This window comes from Amblyomma americanum, chromosome 11 (assembly GCF_052857255.1).
Source record: "Amblyomma americanum isolate KBUSLIRL-KWMA chromosome 11, ASM5285725v1, whole genome shotgun sequence".
NCBI classification, from domain to species: domain Eukaryota; kingdom Metazoa; phylum Arthropoda; class Arachnida; order Ixodida; family Ixodidae; genus Amblyomma; species Amblyomma americanum.
Genome location: NC_135507.1, coordinates 53,739,105 through 53,759,076, shown reverse-complemented (window position 1 = coordinate 53,759,076; position 19,972 = coordinate 53,739,105). Strand labels below are relative to the sequence as shown.

The window sequence follows — 19,972 nt, the reverse complement described above, 5'->3', positions numbered from 1 at the left end:
TCGTAGCCGCTGTCTTCCTGACATGGCTTTATCCAGACAGCGATGACTAAAATCGTGCTCCACTATGACCTGCGCAATTCAAGCTCTAGCGTCCAGATGGTGCTTCGCCTTGCCTTCAGTCTGTCCAGCGCCCCGTTGTTGCGATGGTCTCTGCCTGCTTCCTTGTAGGCTATGTCTTTTGTTTGTGCCGGCAGCCCAGTCAAGCAGCTGCTGTTTTGGAATTTGGAATTTGTAGAGCTAAGTCTACAAAGACTGGAAGGACACCCAGCACAGCCACCGTGGGTGATACATAAGATCTATGTTTGTTTTCATGGCCAAAATCGATATCTATATATACCAATCTATTCCTAGCGCTAGGGCACAAAAAGTGACAACGTTCTATATTCACGGCCTACTGAAAAATGTATATATATTTGAACACGTCAGCAAATAGGATTATGGCACATTTGGTTTGCCTTTATAGGATGGACGTCCCAAAGCGGCTCAGTCTATGAGGGACGCCGTAGTGGAGGGCTCCGGATAATTTCGACCACCTAGGGTTCTTAGCGGGCACTAACAATGCACAGTACACGGAATTTTCACATTTTTCCTCCATCTAAGTGCTGCCGTAGTGGGCGGGTTCAAACCCACGTGTTGCATGCACTGTGTGATGTAAGTGCACGGTAATTAACCACGGGTAATGGTAGTTATACAGAGCCCTCCACTAAGGAGTCACTCAAAGGCTGAATCGCTTTGGAAGCTTCATCCTATAATGTTAAACGAAATGTGCCATAATCCTATTTGTCTCCTATTCAAACCTGTACACATTTTTCAATAGGGGGGGGGGGGGGGCAGCGAACGCAATTCCTTAGCCCCCTTTTCTCTAGCAGCGGGATGCTCCGCAGGCAGCTTCCAGTTGTACCTGTTCGTTCTTTTTTCTTTGTGTGCCCCGTTAACAAAAGAGTAACCTACACCACTGAAGATGTATCAAGGTCTATAGAACCTTCTAGAGAAGGCTATGGTTTGTGCTGTCCCTTCTTCTTTGACATGTCCAAAGGCCACTGTCGGTGACCTCGTCCGAAGATACTTTGTACTCCGCCGATATCCCGTCCTCTTGTACCCACTTTTGCAGTTTCCTTCTCACATCATTATTATATTCAAAGCCAACTTCGCTGCTCTACCTCGCTGAGACTTGATGCTATTTATCTATTCCACTCATACATCAGGCATTGCGCGCGTTCACAGGAACTTCGGAATTCCCTTTATTTTGAGTACGCTTTCCACAGCGGCATACCGAGGATGTTAATTTCGCTGCTTGGATATGGTGTCTACCTTCATTGATATTCGCTCTAATCCGGTTGCTGCACGTAGCGTAGTCACTGCTTTATATTCACTTCTACTATATATGGGTTCCAGATCTGCGCCAAAGTTTTATCGGGCCCATTAACTATCCCCAGTAATCCGCGATGGTAATCTTTTCGCTGCTTAAAATTTTCACCTCTCCGCCCACGGAAGCGCTTTATCAGTACTCCATATCTTAAGAGGTTACTGTCGTTGCGTCGCAAGCGACTTCCTACGAAGTTCCTTGGCATGTATGGCTCCAAAAACTATCTTCGAACGCGTCACTTATCTGAGTACTTATTGAATTCAATAGGCGCAGATTTCCGTTTGTAGCTTTTCTCACTTGAACCATAAGTCACTCGCTAACCTTTTTTTCTTTTCACCTTCCTTATTGGCCTAATCCGCCAGTGGCGCCCGCAAACTTAGGGACATACGCATTTACTTAAATCACTTTGTAACGCCATCGTCAGGATCGGCAAGTCCAGGGCACAGCTGGCGAGGCGGTAAGCCTAAGCTGGAGATTTGCAGAGGCTGGTGTACGATCGCTCCTGTATTGTTTCTTTAAAGGTTTGATATCTTCTGTGAAGGCCATGAAATGCTATCCAGCTGTCGTGCAAGGCTGTCGTGCAAAGAACCAAGATTGCTGCCAGGAGTCAAGACAGGCTAGGAGATCTGTATGAGCTGGCACCAGAAAGTCTAAATAAGGTCATCAAGGTGGGGCTGATGTTCAATAAGAGTAGATTTTTTTGTAACGCTGCTTAGGCAACATTTTTGCATTCAAAATCCGAGGGCCCCCGCTATGTATGTGATTACACCACCACCGATAAACCGGTCTCTTTTAGACCTCCAGAGAAATCGACAAAGAAGGAGTAGAATGAATTAAGAATGCAGTTTTGCAGTGCTATTTATTCTTTATGACATCTGCGCCATCTCCCAAGTTTTCGTTTCCATTCCCTCACGTGAACCGCAGGCTACACCTCAGTCGCGACGTGCTACACAAGCTAAACACAACAATACATGTAACAAAGTCCGGAACTTTGACCAAGTTCCGCAGCAGAAGGACCACGGAAAGTGCCAGACGTGGCAAACGTATCTGTGTATTGCCTGCGTTTTGGGTTCGCAGCGTTGTTGCTTGATTTCCTAGAAGTTACAGCACAGCATAGTCAGCCGACTTCGGAGCAAGCTATAGGCCGCTCTTCTGCACGCTTCCATTCTTCACAAACGCTGAAATGCCAGAAGTTGACAATTCGGCTGTTTTTTGTTTTTTTACACATGATAAGCAAATCCCTCTGGTTTGTAGGCCCGATTTCATTCTGCGCTCGGCGACCGCATTTCGGTAGAGGCGAAATTCAACGGTGGTGAAGACACTGAGATAAGTATAGTATATCTCAATAGCTCAATACGTGGGGCATGACGAATGGGAATTATTCTTTGAGGAATCCCGGGGGGGGGGGGGGGGAGGCGATATCATTCCGCCTTTCGCTACTCGCTACTCTTTGTCTAAACAGGAGGACCCTCGGACAGTGGGAGGTGGCATTGGCAAGCTCAGACCCCCTGACCTAGCTTGTCCCTCTCAAACCCCTCGACCTTCTCAGAAACCCTACGTTCTCAGAACCCGTACCTTCTCAGAACCCATACATTCTAAGGCCCCTCAACCTTCTCAGATCCCTTGACCTTCTTAAACCTCTCGACCTTGCTGACGAAGAGGGCGTGGCAGGAAGCAACCGACCCTTACCCCCAGACTTTGGAGATCTACCCCCATGAACTGAAGAGATCAATAAATGTTTTTTTTCTCTCTCTCTCTACCGATACCAATAAGTGTTGCTTTAATGCTTAGGGACTAATTAGCTAAATAAGCCTCCAGGAAGTTTGGGTGGCAAGGCACGTTGGCATGCCCACTGCACTCACCAGGATCCACTTGAGGTATCCGTGCTCGAGGTACCCGTGGATGATGAACATGGTGGGCCGCGTGCTGTCGAACTTGGAGTCGGCGAAGCTGTCGGCGTCTCCCGCCTTGAGGCGCTGGTAGTACTCGTTGTTGCGGCGCGTGCGCAGGAAGAACTGCACGTTGAGGGCATCTGGCGGCAGCGGGAACAGGTTGAGCGGCCGCTGGATGGACAGGAACGGCTCGCCCACCGAGAAGCAGCCGTACTTGCCGTAGCACCGCGTCAGGCTGTTGCCGCTCGGGGGCGCTGAGGGCAGAAAGAAACGACTCCTTTCACTACATGTTTTTAACACGGAAATGCATTGCAAAAACTGCGCGCCAGTTTGCGCCTGAAAATGTTTTCTCCTTACCACACACATACCCAGCAATTCTGGACAAAAGCACTTTTGGGCGGGAAACCGTTTATTAACGCTTTTTTATATAATGTAAGATTTCACTATAACAGTCGATATATCCGTAGATCACCCGACGGCAGTCTTGTATTTTTTTTTTCTATTCACGTTTTCGATATCGTCAAAAGCGTTCCCCATTGGTTTTCTATGCAGTCTTAGCTGTTCGATGCGATCGATGGAAACAGTTTAAAAGGGAACTTTTGCTATATATCAGAATAATGGACCATTACCTTCAATATTTCCGTAACAGTGTCTTACAATTTTACAATTTTCAAAATTTTTGTCCGACAAAGCTGGACTTGAAAAGTGATTCAACTATTAGCAATGGGTGAGCGAATCACGCCCTGTAGGGCATGATTTTTTGTGTTGTGTCATCAAACTTAATCTCACCAGTGCATATTGTCGGTGCTACTAGCTGCCGAACCGCGGCTAAACTTCGTTACTAGTCAGTGCACTGTCAATGATACTGAACAGAGCTCTCAGACTTTTCGTATAGCCTGCTTCGCAAGGACTAATCACAACGTCTTCTAACCATCTTCCGACGCTCTGTTGATTGGTAAGATTTCTCCAGTGAACCTGCGATCAGGCATCATAGAGTGCACCATTTTTTTTATATTTTTAATTTTTCGTCTCGTTCTAATTGCTCAGCATCGCCATCGATACTTGACTCGGCGACAGTAATTCCGGTCCGGGCATCGGCCATGACGTCACAGGTCGTACCGACCAATAGCAAGGGGGGGGGGGATTTATTGGGTCCGACTATAATCGCTATCAATGCAGTGCCCCCTGATGTCGTGTGTGGCAAGCATACACCGCTTGCGGGTAAGCAGTGAACCATTTCGCCAACACGGTTTCCCTTCTCCCTGACCACGTTAAGTTGTCGTTAAAGTTTTTTTTGTCAGGTATTCATTTAACCCCATGTGAGTTGAAAATAAATGCGAACTGAACTGGACTGCATGAAAGAAGGACGCACTCAAAGAGAGACAGCCCGTGAAAAAAAAATTGGAGGGGACTCTCAGCTCCGCCTTAAGGACGTGACGCGATAGCGTTGATGAGTTAATGCCCACACATGCCGAATTGGTCATTCTAAACTTCACATTCATAGGTCCCTAGAAGGTCTCATAGCACTCCTTCTGAACTGGCGCAGCGGCTAAGGGATGCACCACTGCCCTGCGATGGCAGGTGCTGCCAGCGGTGAGTCTTGTTCGACCAAAGTTTCTCTTCCCTAGCAAACTCTTGCGATCAACCATTAATTTAACTGTCACCTGCCAGTGTGGTTAGTTTTCTCACAATCCAGTGGGTAGGTTGTGATGACCCAACAAGGTCACGTGACCTAGGCTGTCCACCTTGGTTTATTCTCCGGGGGCGGCTTCCTGGACCACCCTACGTCACCCTATTTATCGCTGACAACGCCTACGGCGGATTTTCTGCGTAATGGGGCCTTTAACGCTTTGGCGTTAAACGCTGGTCAGTAGCTGATCTATTTGTTCACAGAGAGCAGTGTTAGGTAAATACTCAAGAAAATTGCAAAAAAAAACTAAACAAATACTGGCGATACGAGAGCTGTCAGATACTGCCGCGAAATGTAATGCTAATGCTATATAATTCATTGATACAATCTCATTTCAGCTATTGCCATTTAACCTGGGGTGCAACAACAGCAGGCAATCTTCAGAAACTACACTTGTTACAGAAAAAATTTCTAAGAATTGTTGAAAATGTTTCGCATACCTACCATACGGCCGCACTTTTCTTAAAGTATAACTTACTACCAATTACTAAGCTTTATGACTATCGTCTGAGCAAGTGTGTGAAAAACGAGGTTTTGAAGAACATATCTTTTCTATCAAAATTAGCTGGTTTAGAAAAACGAGATGCAATGTACAGCACAAGAAATATAGCACAATGAAACGTAAAAACATACAGAACGTTCTATGGTAATCAAACATTAGAAAATAAACTACCACGACTTCTTAACAAACTCGCACAAAACGATATTGATCTCCAAAACACAACACGCCACAAACTGTTCGAGTATTTTTTTTTTTACACTACACCTAACCTTTTTTTCTGTGATTTGTCTACCTAATTCTTCTTTCTTTCACCATCATTGTAAGTTTTCTTTCCAGCCAGGACAATGCTGTTGATTTTATGCTGACTACTGTAACCGGATAAACAGCTCTGCTATATGTATTTTTTTGTTATCTGTATTTCCTGTATTTTCTTTATTGTATTGTATTGTATTTTCTTTATTTCTTTACTGTATTGCTGTCAAAGTGGGGGCCCGTGGCCTTGTCAAGCTGTCAAACGGCAGCTTTTACTACGGGTCCCCGCCATCATCTGTACCATGGTGGCAAATAAATTTGAATTTGAATTTGAATTTGAAGTCAACCTGCCGACCACTACTATACGGGCTGTGTCCTCTCGAAGCAATGGAGCTGACGCCGTGCACTGACACGAGCGTCAATATTTTCATAGCCGCTGTCGACGCGAGCAGCCGGTTTTTCCTATTCTCCCTCGAGGCGATGACAGGTGGCACAGTTTCACGGCCGCTGTCCAAGCGGCGCTGTCGTGCAGTCGGCCGTCTGTTTGCGATAGGCCGGCAACGCGAGGTGTAGGCCGAGAACTTTCGGCGCGGCTCTCACCTGCCATGGCGTCGTTTTTTTTTTTTACTCTCCTTGAACGCCAAGCTGAAGCTAAGCGCTGTAATTCTGCGCCGCAGCCGGGATTGTGTCTAGGTGAACTCCTAGGGTGTGTGTCCGCTTTTAACGAAGGAAATAATCGCAATTAATATCCTCCTGACCGAGGAGAAAGAGTCTGCGAAAAATAAGAACCGTACAGGTTTTCCAGGCATTTTGTAGTTGAGACAGTTTTTTTGTTCACTCGATGGAATTCACCCGCCGCGGTGGCTCAGTGGTTAGGGCGCTCGACCACTGATCCGGAGTTCCCGGGTTCGAACCCGACCGCGGCGGCTGCGTTTTTATGGAGGAAAAACGCTAAGGCGCCCGTGTGCTGTGCGATGTCAGTGCACGTTAAAGATCCCCAGGTGGTCGAAATTATTCCGGAGCCCTCCACTACGGCACCTCTTTCTTCTTTTCTTCTTTCACTCCCTCCTTTATCCCTTCCCTTACGGCGCGGTTCAGGTGTCCAACGATATATGAGACAGATACTGCGCCATTTCCTTTCCACCAAAAACCAATTATTATTATTATTCGATGGAATTCATCCCAAGAGACCTCCAGACTGGGGTACTTGTTCTACCAACTAGTACTGAGGATGAATCGCAGATGGCAGTGTGAACTCGGGTTGGTCATCGACTTGCAGCGTGAAAGCTGTAAGCTTTCCATTGGCTGCAAACAAAAGTATCGAAGCTTTTCGCTCTGGCCATGTTTTTCCGTTCAAACGGATAATAATTGCAACTGTTCCGTTCACATCGGCCAGTGACGTCAAGCTGTGTAAGCCTTTTCAGGGCATGAAGAAACCATACGACCGGAAAAGAAAGCTGTGTCAGTTGGAAACACCCAATGTGCTGTTCAAGAAAGTCTCGAATGAATGAGATTTCAGCCAAGTTCTTCAAGGCAGCAATCAAAGAACGCTGCTGTCCTTCCAGCACTCCTGGACAGAGGGCAAGCAGCAACAACTATCCACGCTTGATCAACCTTCAAGGTCTAAATGGTTTTAACCTGAAGTGACAGAGCGCTAGAGAGACGGTACACAGTAAGAGACGCATGTACACAGAGGGACAGCGAATGTACCGTCTCTCTCACGCTATGTCACTTTTTTGTCACACCAACTAGCTGAAACCACCACCTTAATGAGGTTACTGGTGGCTGGCTAGTTTAAATAAACTGAACAGAAAGAAATTCGCAATAACCTGAGTTTTAACTGTTTAAAAATGCGTTAATTATGAGTAAAGTGGAAATTAAAGGCACGCCGTTTGGTCTAGAAGAGTAACCCAGATCTGTCGCGATGGCCATGATGTTTTACAGCGACAGCTGTTAAACGTCCTTTCCTCGGTTTCGCGTCTGTTTAGTAGTAGAAGTAGTCGGCGTAACCGGAGAGTGGTTGTTATAGAAACTATCGTAGGGTGGCTACCATGGAAGGAGGAGGGAGAGGAGGAATGTAGCACGGTCCATCTGCGGCGGGTGCTGCAAAACGCACCGCCCGAATAGGAGGTCAGCAGCGCGCCTGTAGAGCGCCGGACTGGAGAGGATCCGAGCGCCAGTCGAAGAACGGGTATGTGTGAAAAACTAGTAACAGCACTCTATACCTATATAGTCGGATAGAACTCAAGAACGTAGCGGTTTTTCTCCGTAAAAGGAACCCCCTTCCAGCCAATGGCGTCGGCCGATTCTCACGACCCTGCTAGCTTGAAAATGCCGGGGAACGGCGCCACAATGGAGAGATGGGTCCATCTCCGACCATAGAGAGAAGGGATTATTCCCTTTCATCTACCGCTCCCTGCTTTGTCACTCTAGCAGGGTCATGAGAATCGGCCGACGCCACTGGCTGGAAGGTTGTGCTTTGACGGCAAAAAACCGCTGCGTTCTTAAGTTACTGTACATATATACATATATGAAGTCATATATACATGACTTCCTGAGACTACCAGTCACATATACATGACTATATACAGATATGAAGTCACTGTCCAAGTATAGATGCCTCAATAGCTGTAGCTGTACATGGCGTTAAACAGTGGAAACCGTCCTGCGAGGAGGTTTTTTTTTTTTACCTTAGCGCTTCGGCGACATTTTGTTCGGGCGCGGTGCAATCATCTAGAAAACATGCAAGAGGAAATGTTAGCGGATATCGCAATTTCAGATTGAAAATGAGATCTCAGCTCTCGGTTTTGAAGAGATTCCTCGCAGGCTCGTCCTTCGCGGATTTAGATGAGATTTCTTGCTTTACTTGCGCTAATGCCTCTTGTCACGAAGAGCTTGCGTGAGCAGAATACTTTTTAGGACCACCGGCTTTAGAAATCCTTTACAAACGAAAAATTAGCAATTGAGGCCATGCTTCAAGTGCGGAAGTGCGTGGCAATGGGGTTATTAGCGAAGCAATTGATCGAGTCGCTGCTCAAAGAAACGTAGACTTGCATTTACCTTGAAAGGAAGGCGCAGAGCATACAAAGAACTCTTTGTTAAGAGTCGCCTTGGCACACGGTCGGGCGCACCAGGAAGTTAACAACGTTTGCTCTGCGGTTTATATTATCCTCAGCCAACCTTTTCGTTGTGTTATGCTGGCATTATCATGATAGGAGCAGGCCAATGGCGCGGAATATGTTCAGGGGCGTAGTCACAATTTCGTACTCAGGGCAGGGGAACTTCGGCTACTGATCCGGAGTTCCTGGGTTCGAACCCGACCGCGGCGGCTGCGTTTTTATGGAGGCAAAACGCTAAGGCGCCCGTGTACTGTGCGATGTCAGTGCACGTTAAAGATCCCCGGGTGGTCGAAATTATTCCGGAGCCCTCCACTACGGTACCTCTTCCTTCCTTTCTTCTTTCACTCCCTCCTTCATCCCTTCCCTTACGGCACGGTTCAGGTGTCCAACGATATATGAGACAGATACTGTTCCATTTCCTTTCCCCAAAAACCAATTAACAAAAAAAAAAACTCAGGGCAGTGGGCATTAAATTACAAACATCCTGAGATAAAACAATAAGCCTATTTTTTGAAATTGAAATCGTTTTTTTGTGGGAAAGGAAATGGCGCAGTATGTGTCTCATATATCGTTGGACACCTGAACAGCGCCGTAAGGGAAGGGATAAAGGAGGGAGTGAAAGAAGAAAGGAAGAAAGAGGTGCTATAGTGGAGGGCTCCTGAATAATTTCGACCACCTGGGGATCTTTAACGTGCACTGACATCGCACAGCACACAGCACACAGTATAGACGACGCGAAGCACCTCGACGTCCTTCTGTGCCTGTGCCACTGTACTGCGATGCGCGGCCGCGATGAAAGCACAGTCACTCTGAAGGGCGTGGCCACATGCTCGCGTGTTCACCCTAAGAGCTGATCACCCTGTACATGAGTACTAAGTCGCAGTCTCATTGGGCGTTTGTTTTGTATTTTGCTTGTTTTGTGCAGTAGTTCTTGCGGTCAACTTGCTCCTTTTCGAAATTTGAATTTCTACTTCTACCTCGCGTAAATCTGGGGCACGGATTCTGTGAGGGTCTCTGTAGGCACTACTGAAAGAAAAGAAATAGAAAACAAAAAAATCGGCGACTGCAGATGTGACCTAAAAGGGCCGCCACAACTGCTGACTTTTCAACCACGTGATTTGTAGTGAACAACGTCAAATATATGTCGGACAGAGGGTTTGAAAGCGGCAAGCAAGAAAAAACTGGCTTCGTTATGACCACAATGTCAGCAGCACTGTACAGGCTACATAGTTATAAACGGTTCTGAAGTGGAATATATTTCGTGGTGGGAGCTACACGTGTATTGCATGCGCAGTGATTTTAAATCCTAACGATAGCCAGGAAATATGTGATGATTTTGTGCACCCGACACTGATTGCATGTCCAAAATTACTGGGGGGTTGGTGCGCCAAATCTCAGAATCGGCACTCACCGAAACGGTGGATATGACTGCGTATTGATTAGGCTAAACCTGCATTGAAAAGCTTGTAGAGCCTGTTGGTGGAGCCATGCTGTACAAACAGTTCTCCAAAGCACATTTGCTTCATATTACGTGTATACAAGAAGTGCAGAAAAACATCAGATGCATTCATTGCGACGTATAAGAAGTCAGATGTTTTCTTTAATTTTTATTCCTTCGGATGGTGCGAACGGCTCGAAAGAATAAAAAAAAAACCTAGACCGGACGTAGACATAGACCAGACAGTGATGCGAGATCGTGCACAAGCCACCACAAATTCTCGTCCTTAATCCTTTCCCTGACCGGTCAAAGCCCATCCTCATTATTAAGTTCATTCGTTCATTGCTTATTTTGCAATTTTTTTCTGCAGCTATGTTTAACGAGGTCTGCACTCATATACGAATGCATGTGTTCCTGGCGGCGCTATGGTGATCATTCCTATCTTCATACTTTCCATAGATACTAGAAGCCCTCCATAGACGGCCTACTGAAATTTTCGCAAGGGTTTTATTCGAATGAGATCTAAGCGTGCGAGCATGAATTATGACGCTACCAGAAATTCATACACTGTTCCAAATTAAAAAAAAAAATGTGCCGGTAAATGTATCTTATTCGCAGGCAGCCTATATTAATCGTTCTCCGCTGTTTCCCTCCAATGCACTGAAGTCCCTGCAATAGGCTGTAAATCCGAGCTACAATTTTCCAATTTTGTCTCACTCGGCTCGCAGTAACTTAGTTCTTGTGATACGACAGTCAAGAACTTTCATCTCGCATTCAGAGCGTTTAAACCTCAAGCGTTTCAGCAGCCTTCCCACAGTACAGGCTAACCTAACCTCTTTCTTAAGTTTGACGGCTAAGACATCCAACATCCCTTGCCTGTATAGCTTAGTTCTTGCGCTGTTCGGTGCCATGTGCCGCAGCAACCCTGAAAAACACAAAAGAAACCGAAAACTCGCACTGCTGTCCTCAATTCGTGGAAGCCCTCTCTTTGCCTTTCACCGCCAGCCTGACTCTCGCAAGGATAATTAGTCCCCCCCTGGCTAACGTGCAAGCGATGATCGCTTCGTGACGTTAGCTTCCGCCATAATCTCCCGCCGCTGCCAAGCTGCATTCGCCTCTCAGCTCGCGTGAACCAACGGAGCCGCATCACTGCGCTTTCATCCGCACCTCGTGTTCAATGCGCGGGCAAGGATACTGCCGTGCCAAGCGGTATTGTAGGAAAGAGGTCGAGTCAGCGCCTCCTGGCGCCTTTTCTCCGCCCCTCCCTGCGTCGGTCGATCGCCGAGCTGTCCCACTGTCCTTGAATTTCTCCTGCGACGCCATCTTATCTCGCGGAGATCTCGCAGCGAGAGCGGGGCACGTTCCCATATGCCTACTACGGAAATTTCTGCTGGCCGTCTGGGGGCGATAACGACCTCATGCGCGCACGTCTGCCCTAGTTCGCCCGTGACGTCATCGACGTGGGGCTCTGAAAGAAGGTTGAGAGGAGGTCGAGGGGGCAAGGCGGGACGTCTGCAAGGCAGAACACCCTCTTTTCCTCGTTCGTTTCGTTGTATACGCGTTTGCGAGACGGTTGTACGAAGGCTGCCGCACCGGTAGCAGAAAAGCAAGCACCCTGCGATTTGTTCTTGATCGTGCACTCGTCTCACGAGTTCAACTTGCACGCCAACCCCTTCGAGTGAGGACTGGAGTCCTCAGCTTGTGAAGTAATGACGTAATTCGTAACGTTTTATCGCTATACCGCCGATGACTCTGCTGATGCCTTAGAACGTGCACATTCAGATACCTATTGATGCAGACGTCCAGTTTTTTTTTTTTTCCTTACCGAGTCAGTAGTTATTGCGATATTCTCTGTCGACGTGATTCCGCGCCTCTTTCGACCTTCGTGAGCGCTGCTATAGCGTTGTAGTCGAACGGGGCTCGATGTGGAAACGCCCTGCGTTGATGGCTGACTGGTTTTTACCTCCGATAATGAATGCGTGGCCGCTATCTCGCGGGCCGTTACTTGTGCTCGCTCCGACCGCTCCAGAGATGTTAATATCTGTGTGCGTAACCATTTGGGAGTGCGTGAGGTCATGCCGCGCAAGGAGGTCGCACTCGAATGCAGCCCATGGAAATCCCTCCGATGTGCTTGTCTGTAAAGATCAATGGCAATTTGGACTTCTCTTTTCTTTCCATTATGCACCTCTGAACTTACGCGCTGCGTCAGAGCCTGATATCAAGAGGTGTATGCATTGATGTCGTGTCGCGTTCTCCAAATCGAGCGTCGTGAGTCCCGGAGATAAATTTGCTCTTGTTTCTGGCTCTGACATTCCTCGGCTGGGATCAGAAATTATGTCTGGGAAAAAACCGCACGAGACAAGCATCGGTATTGCATTCGAGGAAAAAAAAAAGAAAAAAAAAGAAGTATCGTTTGTCTGATCCGAGAATTCCATTCTAATTTGCGCCGATTATATTCTCTACTGTGGAAAGGTGATTATACGCCCGAGGTAATACATTGTGCAAATCAGCGTTCTGGAATGGCGCAGGGAAATTAAGTAGCACAACTCAAGTTTTATAGATCGGTCGTTATTTCGCGCGGCCTACAACAGACGATCGAGACCCACTTTTTTCATTCATTCATTCATTCATTCATTCACTCTCAATGAGAAAACAAACGTCACACTAATGCCACGAAGGATTACGAGTAATTTGAGCACAGGGCTCAAAGGGTTCAAAAGAGTGCTCAAAAGAAAGGTTTATGCAGTCATTTTAGAGTTCACATAGACGCTCGATAAGCACGCATGATTCGAGTCAAGCATGCGTCAGCTGGCGTGACTTGCATGCCGTCATGGATAGATGAATCGAGAACCTCCAAGAGCAAAGGGAAGAAAAAATAGCAATTTAAAATTTAGGTAAGTAATTCCAACATTCATTTTCATCGTTCTTGCTGTTACCGCGCTATGCTACAAAACTTCTTTATACCGCAGCAGTGGCTTAATGGTTTGAGCACCCGCCTCGTAATGGGAGGTGCGATGTTCGATCCCCAGTGTCACCGGGTACCCACACTGGTTTCCAGTGAAAAGCTGAAAAGGGTGTTAAGGGTGAAAAGCTTCGAAATTGGGCCTGTGACCCCACCTTGTGGACCCCACCTTGTGCAGAAAAAAAACTTCGTGCGGTCTCCGGCCAGAGGTGGCCTTGCGCCATTAAAACTCACCATCATCATCATAAAGCTCTGTCCGCCAAAACCGGGCACCATTTTGTGGTTGGGATAGTTGCTGCAATGTCGCGTTGCGCAAATAACGCGGAATAGCGGACACGCGCTCGCGAACTTGGGATCCGAAGTTCTTTGCACAGAAAGCTTTGCCGGCTTCCGATAGCTTCTTGCTTGCCGACGCAATGCAGGGACAGAACTGTTGGTCGCAGTTCGTGAGGGCGCCAGCGCGGGACTTGGGGGAATTACTGCGTGCGCAGTGCAACCCTTAAAGCATTTCTTTAGACACTCTATAGACAGTCAATAGACTTTTGTCTATAAAGTGTATAGAGTATCTGCGGAAATATTCAACATACTAGCCTATAGGCAATACAAATGTTATAGACAGTCTATGGACAATCTACAGATTTATGGCCATACACTTTCAGTAGTAGATTTTTGTCCATAGACATTTTATAGACTGTGAATTGAAAAACAGATATATCTATCGGAGAGCAATAGAGTCTATAAGAAGTCTATAGACCATTTTTAAGGGTCAAGAGATCTAGCTTGAAACTTAAGTCTAAATGCTCGTCTGCTTCCAAGTTCTCTCTCTCTCTCTTCCTCAAAACCAATAACAGAGTCGGGAATCTGCTGTCCACGAATAACTGAAGAAAGGCAGTGGTTTGTGGAGATTGTAACGTCCCGCAGATGCACGCAAGATTTGGGGGACGCCGTATAGTGGACGGCTTTGGATTGATTTAGACCAACCGCGGGAGTGTTTGCAAGTCGCGTCCATCGAAATACGATCGTCGCAGCCGGGATTCGGTCTCGCGACCTTCGCGGCTGAGCCACGGCAGCGGTTAATCAAAGAAAGAAAGAAAAGCTCTATTACGTCTGGCTGTTGCCCTAAACATTGCCATAAAAGCCTGGCACCGAAGACGTGTTTAGCGGGAAAGGCTTCTTGGTAGGTACACATCCGCTTTGCAGTAGTCAGGTGAGAAGGAAAGTAGAAACGGAATGCTTCACTGCCTGGTTTTCGTTTTTTTTTTATGCGCAGTTCGACGTCTGCGTGGACTATTTGGTCCCAACGACGTCTGCCAGCACCTCTTTAGCGTTGCTCCCATCATTTTTCCCGGTAAAGGAGGGAGAATGCAGTTAGAGACTGGCGCGCGACGCCCAAGGAAACGCCTAGAGTCTATACCCTCACGTCTCGGTCCGATAGGTTCAACCTTCGCACGCGTTCAGAGACCGACAGAAGGGGCCCACACCCATGCATGCATTGAAAGCTGACTGTTGCCGCCGCCTCTTTTCAAGCGATGCCCCAAAGACACTCCGTTAAGGAGGTCTGAGCGAGCCTTTGTATCGCCCCACGAAATCGCGTGCAGCTCTACGTTATCGGAGCTCGGTTAGATTACGCCCCCCGGCGGCAGTTTATGCATTCACGAAGCACTGGCGAGGTCGAAGAGAGCCCTCGCTGAGGTTAGGCTAGGTTAGTTGAGCTGATGTCGCATGCAGACGCGCTTCTGATGACTCGCTCCCCGCCACTCCCGCCGTGAGGGACACTTAACCAGACGTTGTTATGGGAAGCTGAGCAGACGGGGCCTTCGCTTGAGGCGATAATGGATTGCGAGAGTTATCGAGGCCGGCAGCCGATCCTTAGCGCACCCTGGGCGCGGCTGCTGCCGAGCACGTTGGTATACCCGGAACAAAGTTGCATGCGCGCTGCATACGCATTGTACCGGAACGCAGAAATCATCGGCACTCAGCGGCTCTCACGTACCTCCACTTATTTATTTATTTTGTTTACGTAACGATCTCCGCAGAAAGTGCCCGCGGTTGAACGGAATGATACGGCGAGGCGTGCCCGCGGTTGAGCTGAAATATACGGGGAGGCGTGATCACCGAGGCAAAACTCGCGAGAACGGGACTAAGTGCGAAGCTTAGTCACCGTGAAGGACGGTTAGCCTATAGGGAGCCTAATTGTGGCAGCGTCCATTTGCAATTAGTCTCGGAGGTACTAGCAGTTGTTAATGAACGAATGGAGAGATAGAAGACGATGGATGGGTTTGGCAGCGCGGTTAACATCTGATTAGCTTAACCTGTTCCCATTTTGGTCACTTTTGGCTAAGGATGTGTTTTGGGAACTTAAACTTATGGCTTAGTTTTGTAAATTTCTTGAACGTTACGCCGTGGGCATGCTTCTGGGACATATTGCTCACAGCTTTCGCAAAGAAACTCCGAGCAGGTAACGATAAGTCGATTAAATAAAAAAAAGCAGAAAACGCTCTGCTCTGAAAAATTGCGCCTTCTAAATGACGTCACCGCAAGATATCCAGTTGGTCTTGTACTTGTCATGAGTGCTTTGCGAGCACTCTTTGCAAGTACGAAAGCCGTAGTGTATGCCGGATAGAATTCCGGAACCGCGTAGTACTACTTGGAACCCTCGCGTTTAACTCCATGCTTGCTGCAGGCGGATGAACCCTTCATCATCTCGTGTTTTATCCAATCGACGCAAAAGCGCTGAATGCCAGCATGTTCTGAGAACATTGCCTGACCAGTGTTTCAGACCATAAGCTCGACCGCTAGGGTGTAATAAATTTTCGTCAGATATGAACGAACTTACCGCACTATCATGACCACTATTTCATAACTCTGTTCGTTGTACCCGCAAGTATGCTCTAGTAAAGGTATACAAGTACGGCGTCTTCTACAGAGAAGTGCTTCCAAATTGCTTGTGGTATTTTTATTTGTTTACCTTAATGGCTTGAGGGCGCTGCCTAAAAGAAGTGAGACGATGAAAGAGTTTAGTATACAAGCACCAAAAAGCAGGTAACTATAGCGAGGTGAGAGGCATTTACAAAGAAAAAGATCGGTTAGCAGCTTGGCGAAACGCACTGTTACCCAGGATTTCGGCGATGTCACAGAGTAGATCATTTTAACTGCTGACAGTTACGGGCAGGAGTCGCGAAAGCATGTATTACATGGTCGCGGACGGTACAGACATAGGCCGGCATTAGCCAAGATTCCGGATTAAGTGTTCGTAGCGGCCAACAACCTATAGACAGGTGTCCATTAATTCGAAAAACAAACAAACAGGAGAACTGACGGGTGAAGCACGCAACAAGTTAATAGAGTGTATTTCCTTCCCGCCTCCATGACCCATGAAGAGATGACCTGTGACAATGACGTGCCTGTATCTTATTATCCTCGCTGTTTTCCTGTTGTCTTTATTTTGTTTCCTTTCCATCAGGACCAGCGGGGAATGCGACCAAGACCGAGCGGCCTTGCCCACCTGTCTGTCACGGAGCTACAACAACAACCGCCAACGGCTGCCTTCCGCCCCTTTTCGAGAGCTGGCGGCGCGGCTGACAGCTCGTTGACGTCGCGTGTCAGGGGGCCTTTCCATCATCGGTGACTGGCTCGTACGCGCCCAGCCTGTCACTTATATGGCGTCCGGCCCGGCGTCTTTGCGATCGCTTGTGTGCGCTTTGTCAGTAAATGACTCGCTTCCGTCAGCAGTGGAATGGTGCCGGAGCTAACAGCCGCACCTCCCTTACAAAAATTTCTTTAGACAGTCTATAGACTGTCCATATACTTCTGTATATAAAGTCTACAGATTTTCTATAGACAAATCCCAACGAGTAGTCATAGGCAAAACAAATAATATAGACAGTCTATAGACAATCTATAAATTTATGGCCATAAACTTTTAATAGACTTTTGTGTTAGAGTCTCTCTAGACTATATATAGACAAAAAGAAATATCTATAGGGAAGAAATAGAGTCTGTATGAGGTCTGTAGACTGTCTATAGACCATTTTTATAAGGGAATTTTCCCGTACGGTGAGCCGTGCGGTCATGCACTTGTACACATGCATGGTGAACAGATCCTTCCTCTAGAAAAATCGTTAGACAGTCTACAGACTTGTCATAGACTTCTGTATATAGTCTGCAGACTGTCTATAGACAAATCCTAAAGAACTGGCTGTGGGCAATACAAATATTATATACAGTCTATACACAATCTATAGACTAATGGCTATACATTTTTAATAGACTTTTGTCAATAACACTCTATAGACTATTAATAGACAAAAATAAATATCTATAGAAAGGCAATAGAGTCTATATGAAGTCTACAGACTGTCTATAGACGATTTTTATAAGGGCGCGGTGGATTTCCAGTGCAAGGGCGGATTCACGGTCTCTTGACCTTTTGCACTAGCTAGTCGTGAAACTCGTGCCTAATCGAATGGAAGGGCTTCGTATGCCACCCGGAGTGATCGGAGGGCGCAGCTTCTTATATGGCGAGGAGGGACCGTTGTCGTTCAGTCAGTACATGACCCCAGAAGTCGGCTTATTGTTGTCCTTTAGAGGCCGAGCAAAAGCAGGAAAGCGCATGTGTCTAAATTCTGTATCTTCAGTAGCAAAAACTAATCACATCGATACCTTACTTGTATTGTTATTAAACGAACGCACCTTTTGTGACACTACCAACGCAGCCATGTCTTTCTGAATACGCAAGGATTTTTTCATCGTAGAAGGTTAGCTTGGTGCCCTTTATAATCAAAGCTGACGTTCCTCGTTGTGCTTTTTCGCTTTTATACAGCCTCCATCGATATGTGTCCGGCGTCTGATGTGGCAGTGTCCGGCGTGGTAGTGTCCGGTGTGATAATGTCCGGCGTGGCAGTGTCCAGCGTGGCAAGGCAGTCGAACTCCAAAGTCATTGAGCAGCCGTGGCAACAGAGCTCGGATTTCTAGCTGTTGGAAACTGAACACTCGCTGATTCTCATCTTCATCCCCGCTCACGCCTCCCCCCCCCCCCCCCCCCCCAAAAGAAAAAGAAAGCCTAACGCATCATGGACAGTGTGCGGAAGGAAGATGTTGGTGTAATGATACTTAGACGCCTGTAGCTAGCAGGGTACTGCTGAAAGAAAACTGAGGCTTTGTCGACGAAGGAAACGAAAAGGCGCGCAAAAAGTGTCTTCGTTAAGTGCGCGGACGACTGTACGCTCGTGGTGTTTCGCCTGTTGGACAAGCGTACGGAACACCTACGCCGGGCGTCGATAGATGGCGGCCGTCTTGTTCCTCCGTCTTTCGGGAGCGTGACCCCCTCATTAAGACGTCGCTGTCGATTGGGGTCGGGCGGCCCCGTGATCGGCTCTTCGACAAAACGGTGGCCCCGGTACTAAGAGGGCCTCCCCCGAAGCACGACCACGCGGGCCATTAGCGGAAAGAGAGTCGCCTTCGCAGCTCGCCGGCTCGGGAATTATCCTCGCCATTGTCACACAAAGAACTGCCCACTGTTAATAACACTTTGGCACCGGAAGAGGTACACATCCGCGAGAATGCAAAGTGCCTGGGGATGGTAGCGACGGAAGCGAACAATTTTCGCGTTAGGCTCGGAGCAATTAGTGGACGAGGCTTAGTGTAGGTGACGAAACGGTGTGCAGTACGGGTCCTCGAACGAATCAGCTTCAGCACAGCACTACGATTATGACGGCATTAGAGCGCAGAACGACGTCTGCATTATAACCGAGCCCCTTGACAAGGTTCGCAACTCGGAATCAAAGCTACGGCAACTGTCACTGTGCATCCAGGAAGTCGAAATGACTCCTGTGTGGCGCGCGACCACCAGTGGCGGCTGGAAGAGAGGAAGCAGAGGAGGTGTTTCGACTTGCTGCAGGTGTATGGAGACAAGAACTGTAGCGACTGTGGCGCCATGTCAAGGAGACAAGAACATTTGCTTTGTTTCTGAGTCTGGCGGGACCACTCAGCTAAGCATGCACTACGCACACACTCTAAAACAGATACGAGCAAAAAGGGAGTAAGGCTGTCCTCTAGGGCACTGCCTTTTATAAAAGGGAGAACGCTAGAGGTGAGTTCATTCCCTTCTTACTATTTTTCTCTTTAGAGTCCTCCAGCTGTCTTCAACAGCACTTATTGAAGGGAGTGCGCTGGAAGTCAGTTTACTTCCTTTTTACTATCTTTTGTTTTAGAGTCCTCCAGCTGTCTTCAACAGCCCTTATAAAAGGGAGTGCGCTGGAGGACAATTTACTCCCATATAGGCGAATTAGTGTGCAGAGTGCATTCGTTGCGTGAGACGAATGCGGCTTAAATCTCCCCGTGCTGAGCTGTATAACCGGTAAGGAAGTAATCCGGGCTGATATCATTTAGCAGTCGTCTTAAAACTTTGGCCATTGCCTCGCCCATAAGCATTAAAATGCCGTGAGCACCGATGGCCCCAACCACTCGAACATCTGTTCTGATCGGCATTCCCATACCACCCATTCGAAGGAACATCTATGACTGCAACTGGCATGATGCACGTCTGCGTGCCCTTACGTACTCTTTTAATGCGTGCGGAATGAGGCTGCAAGTTAAGAATTTTTTGAGTTTAGAAGCGTTAAAGTTCACGGAGGCATAGAAGTATCCTGCTCTCTTAACCATGAGCTATCTCACCCATCGTCCCAATCCTGTCGCTATCTTACTGGATATTTTGTTAACGTGAAAGACGGGGACCTGAAACCACATCACA

General features: G+C 47.5%; 1 protein-coding gene across 2 annotated transcripts in view; it reads right to left on the bottom strand.

Annotated features, from left to right (window-relative positions):
• Nucleotides 1–19,972, bottom strand: part of LOC144110489 (pancreatic triacylglycerol lipase-like) — a 102,743-nt gene that overhangs the window by 53,137 nt on the left and 29,634 nt on the right. For both annotated transcript variants that reach the window (XM_077643425.1, XM_077643426.1), the window contains exon 2: nt 3,229–3,512. In XM_077643425.1, coding sequence (XP_077499551.1) covers nt 3,229–3,512 — 284 coding nt within the window. The remainder of the gene's footprint in view (nt 1–3,228; nt 3,513–19,972) is intronic.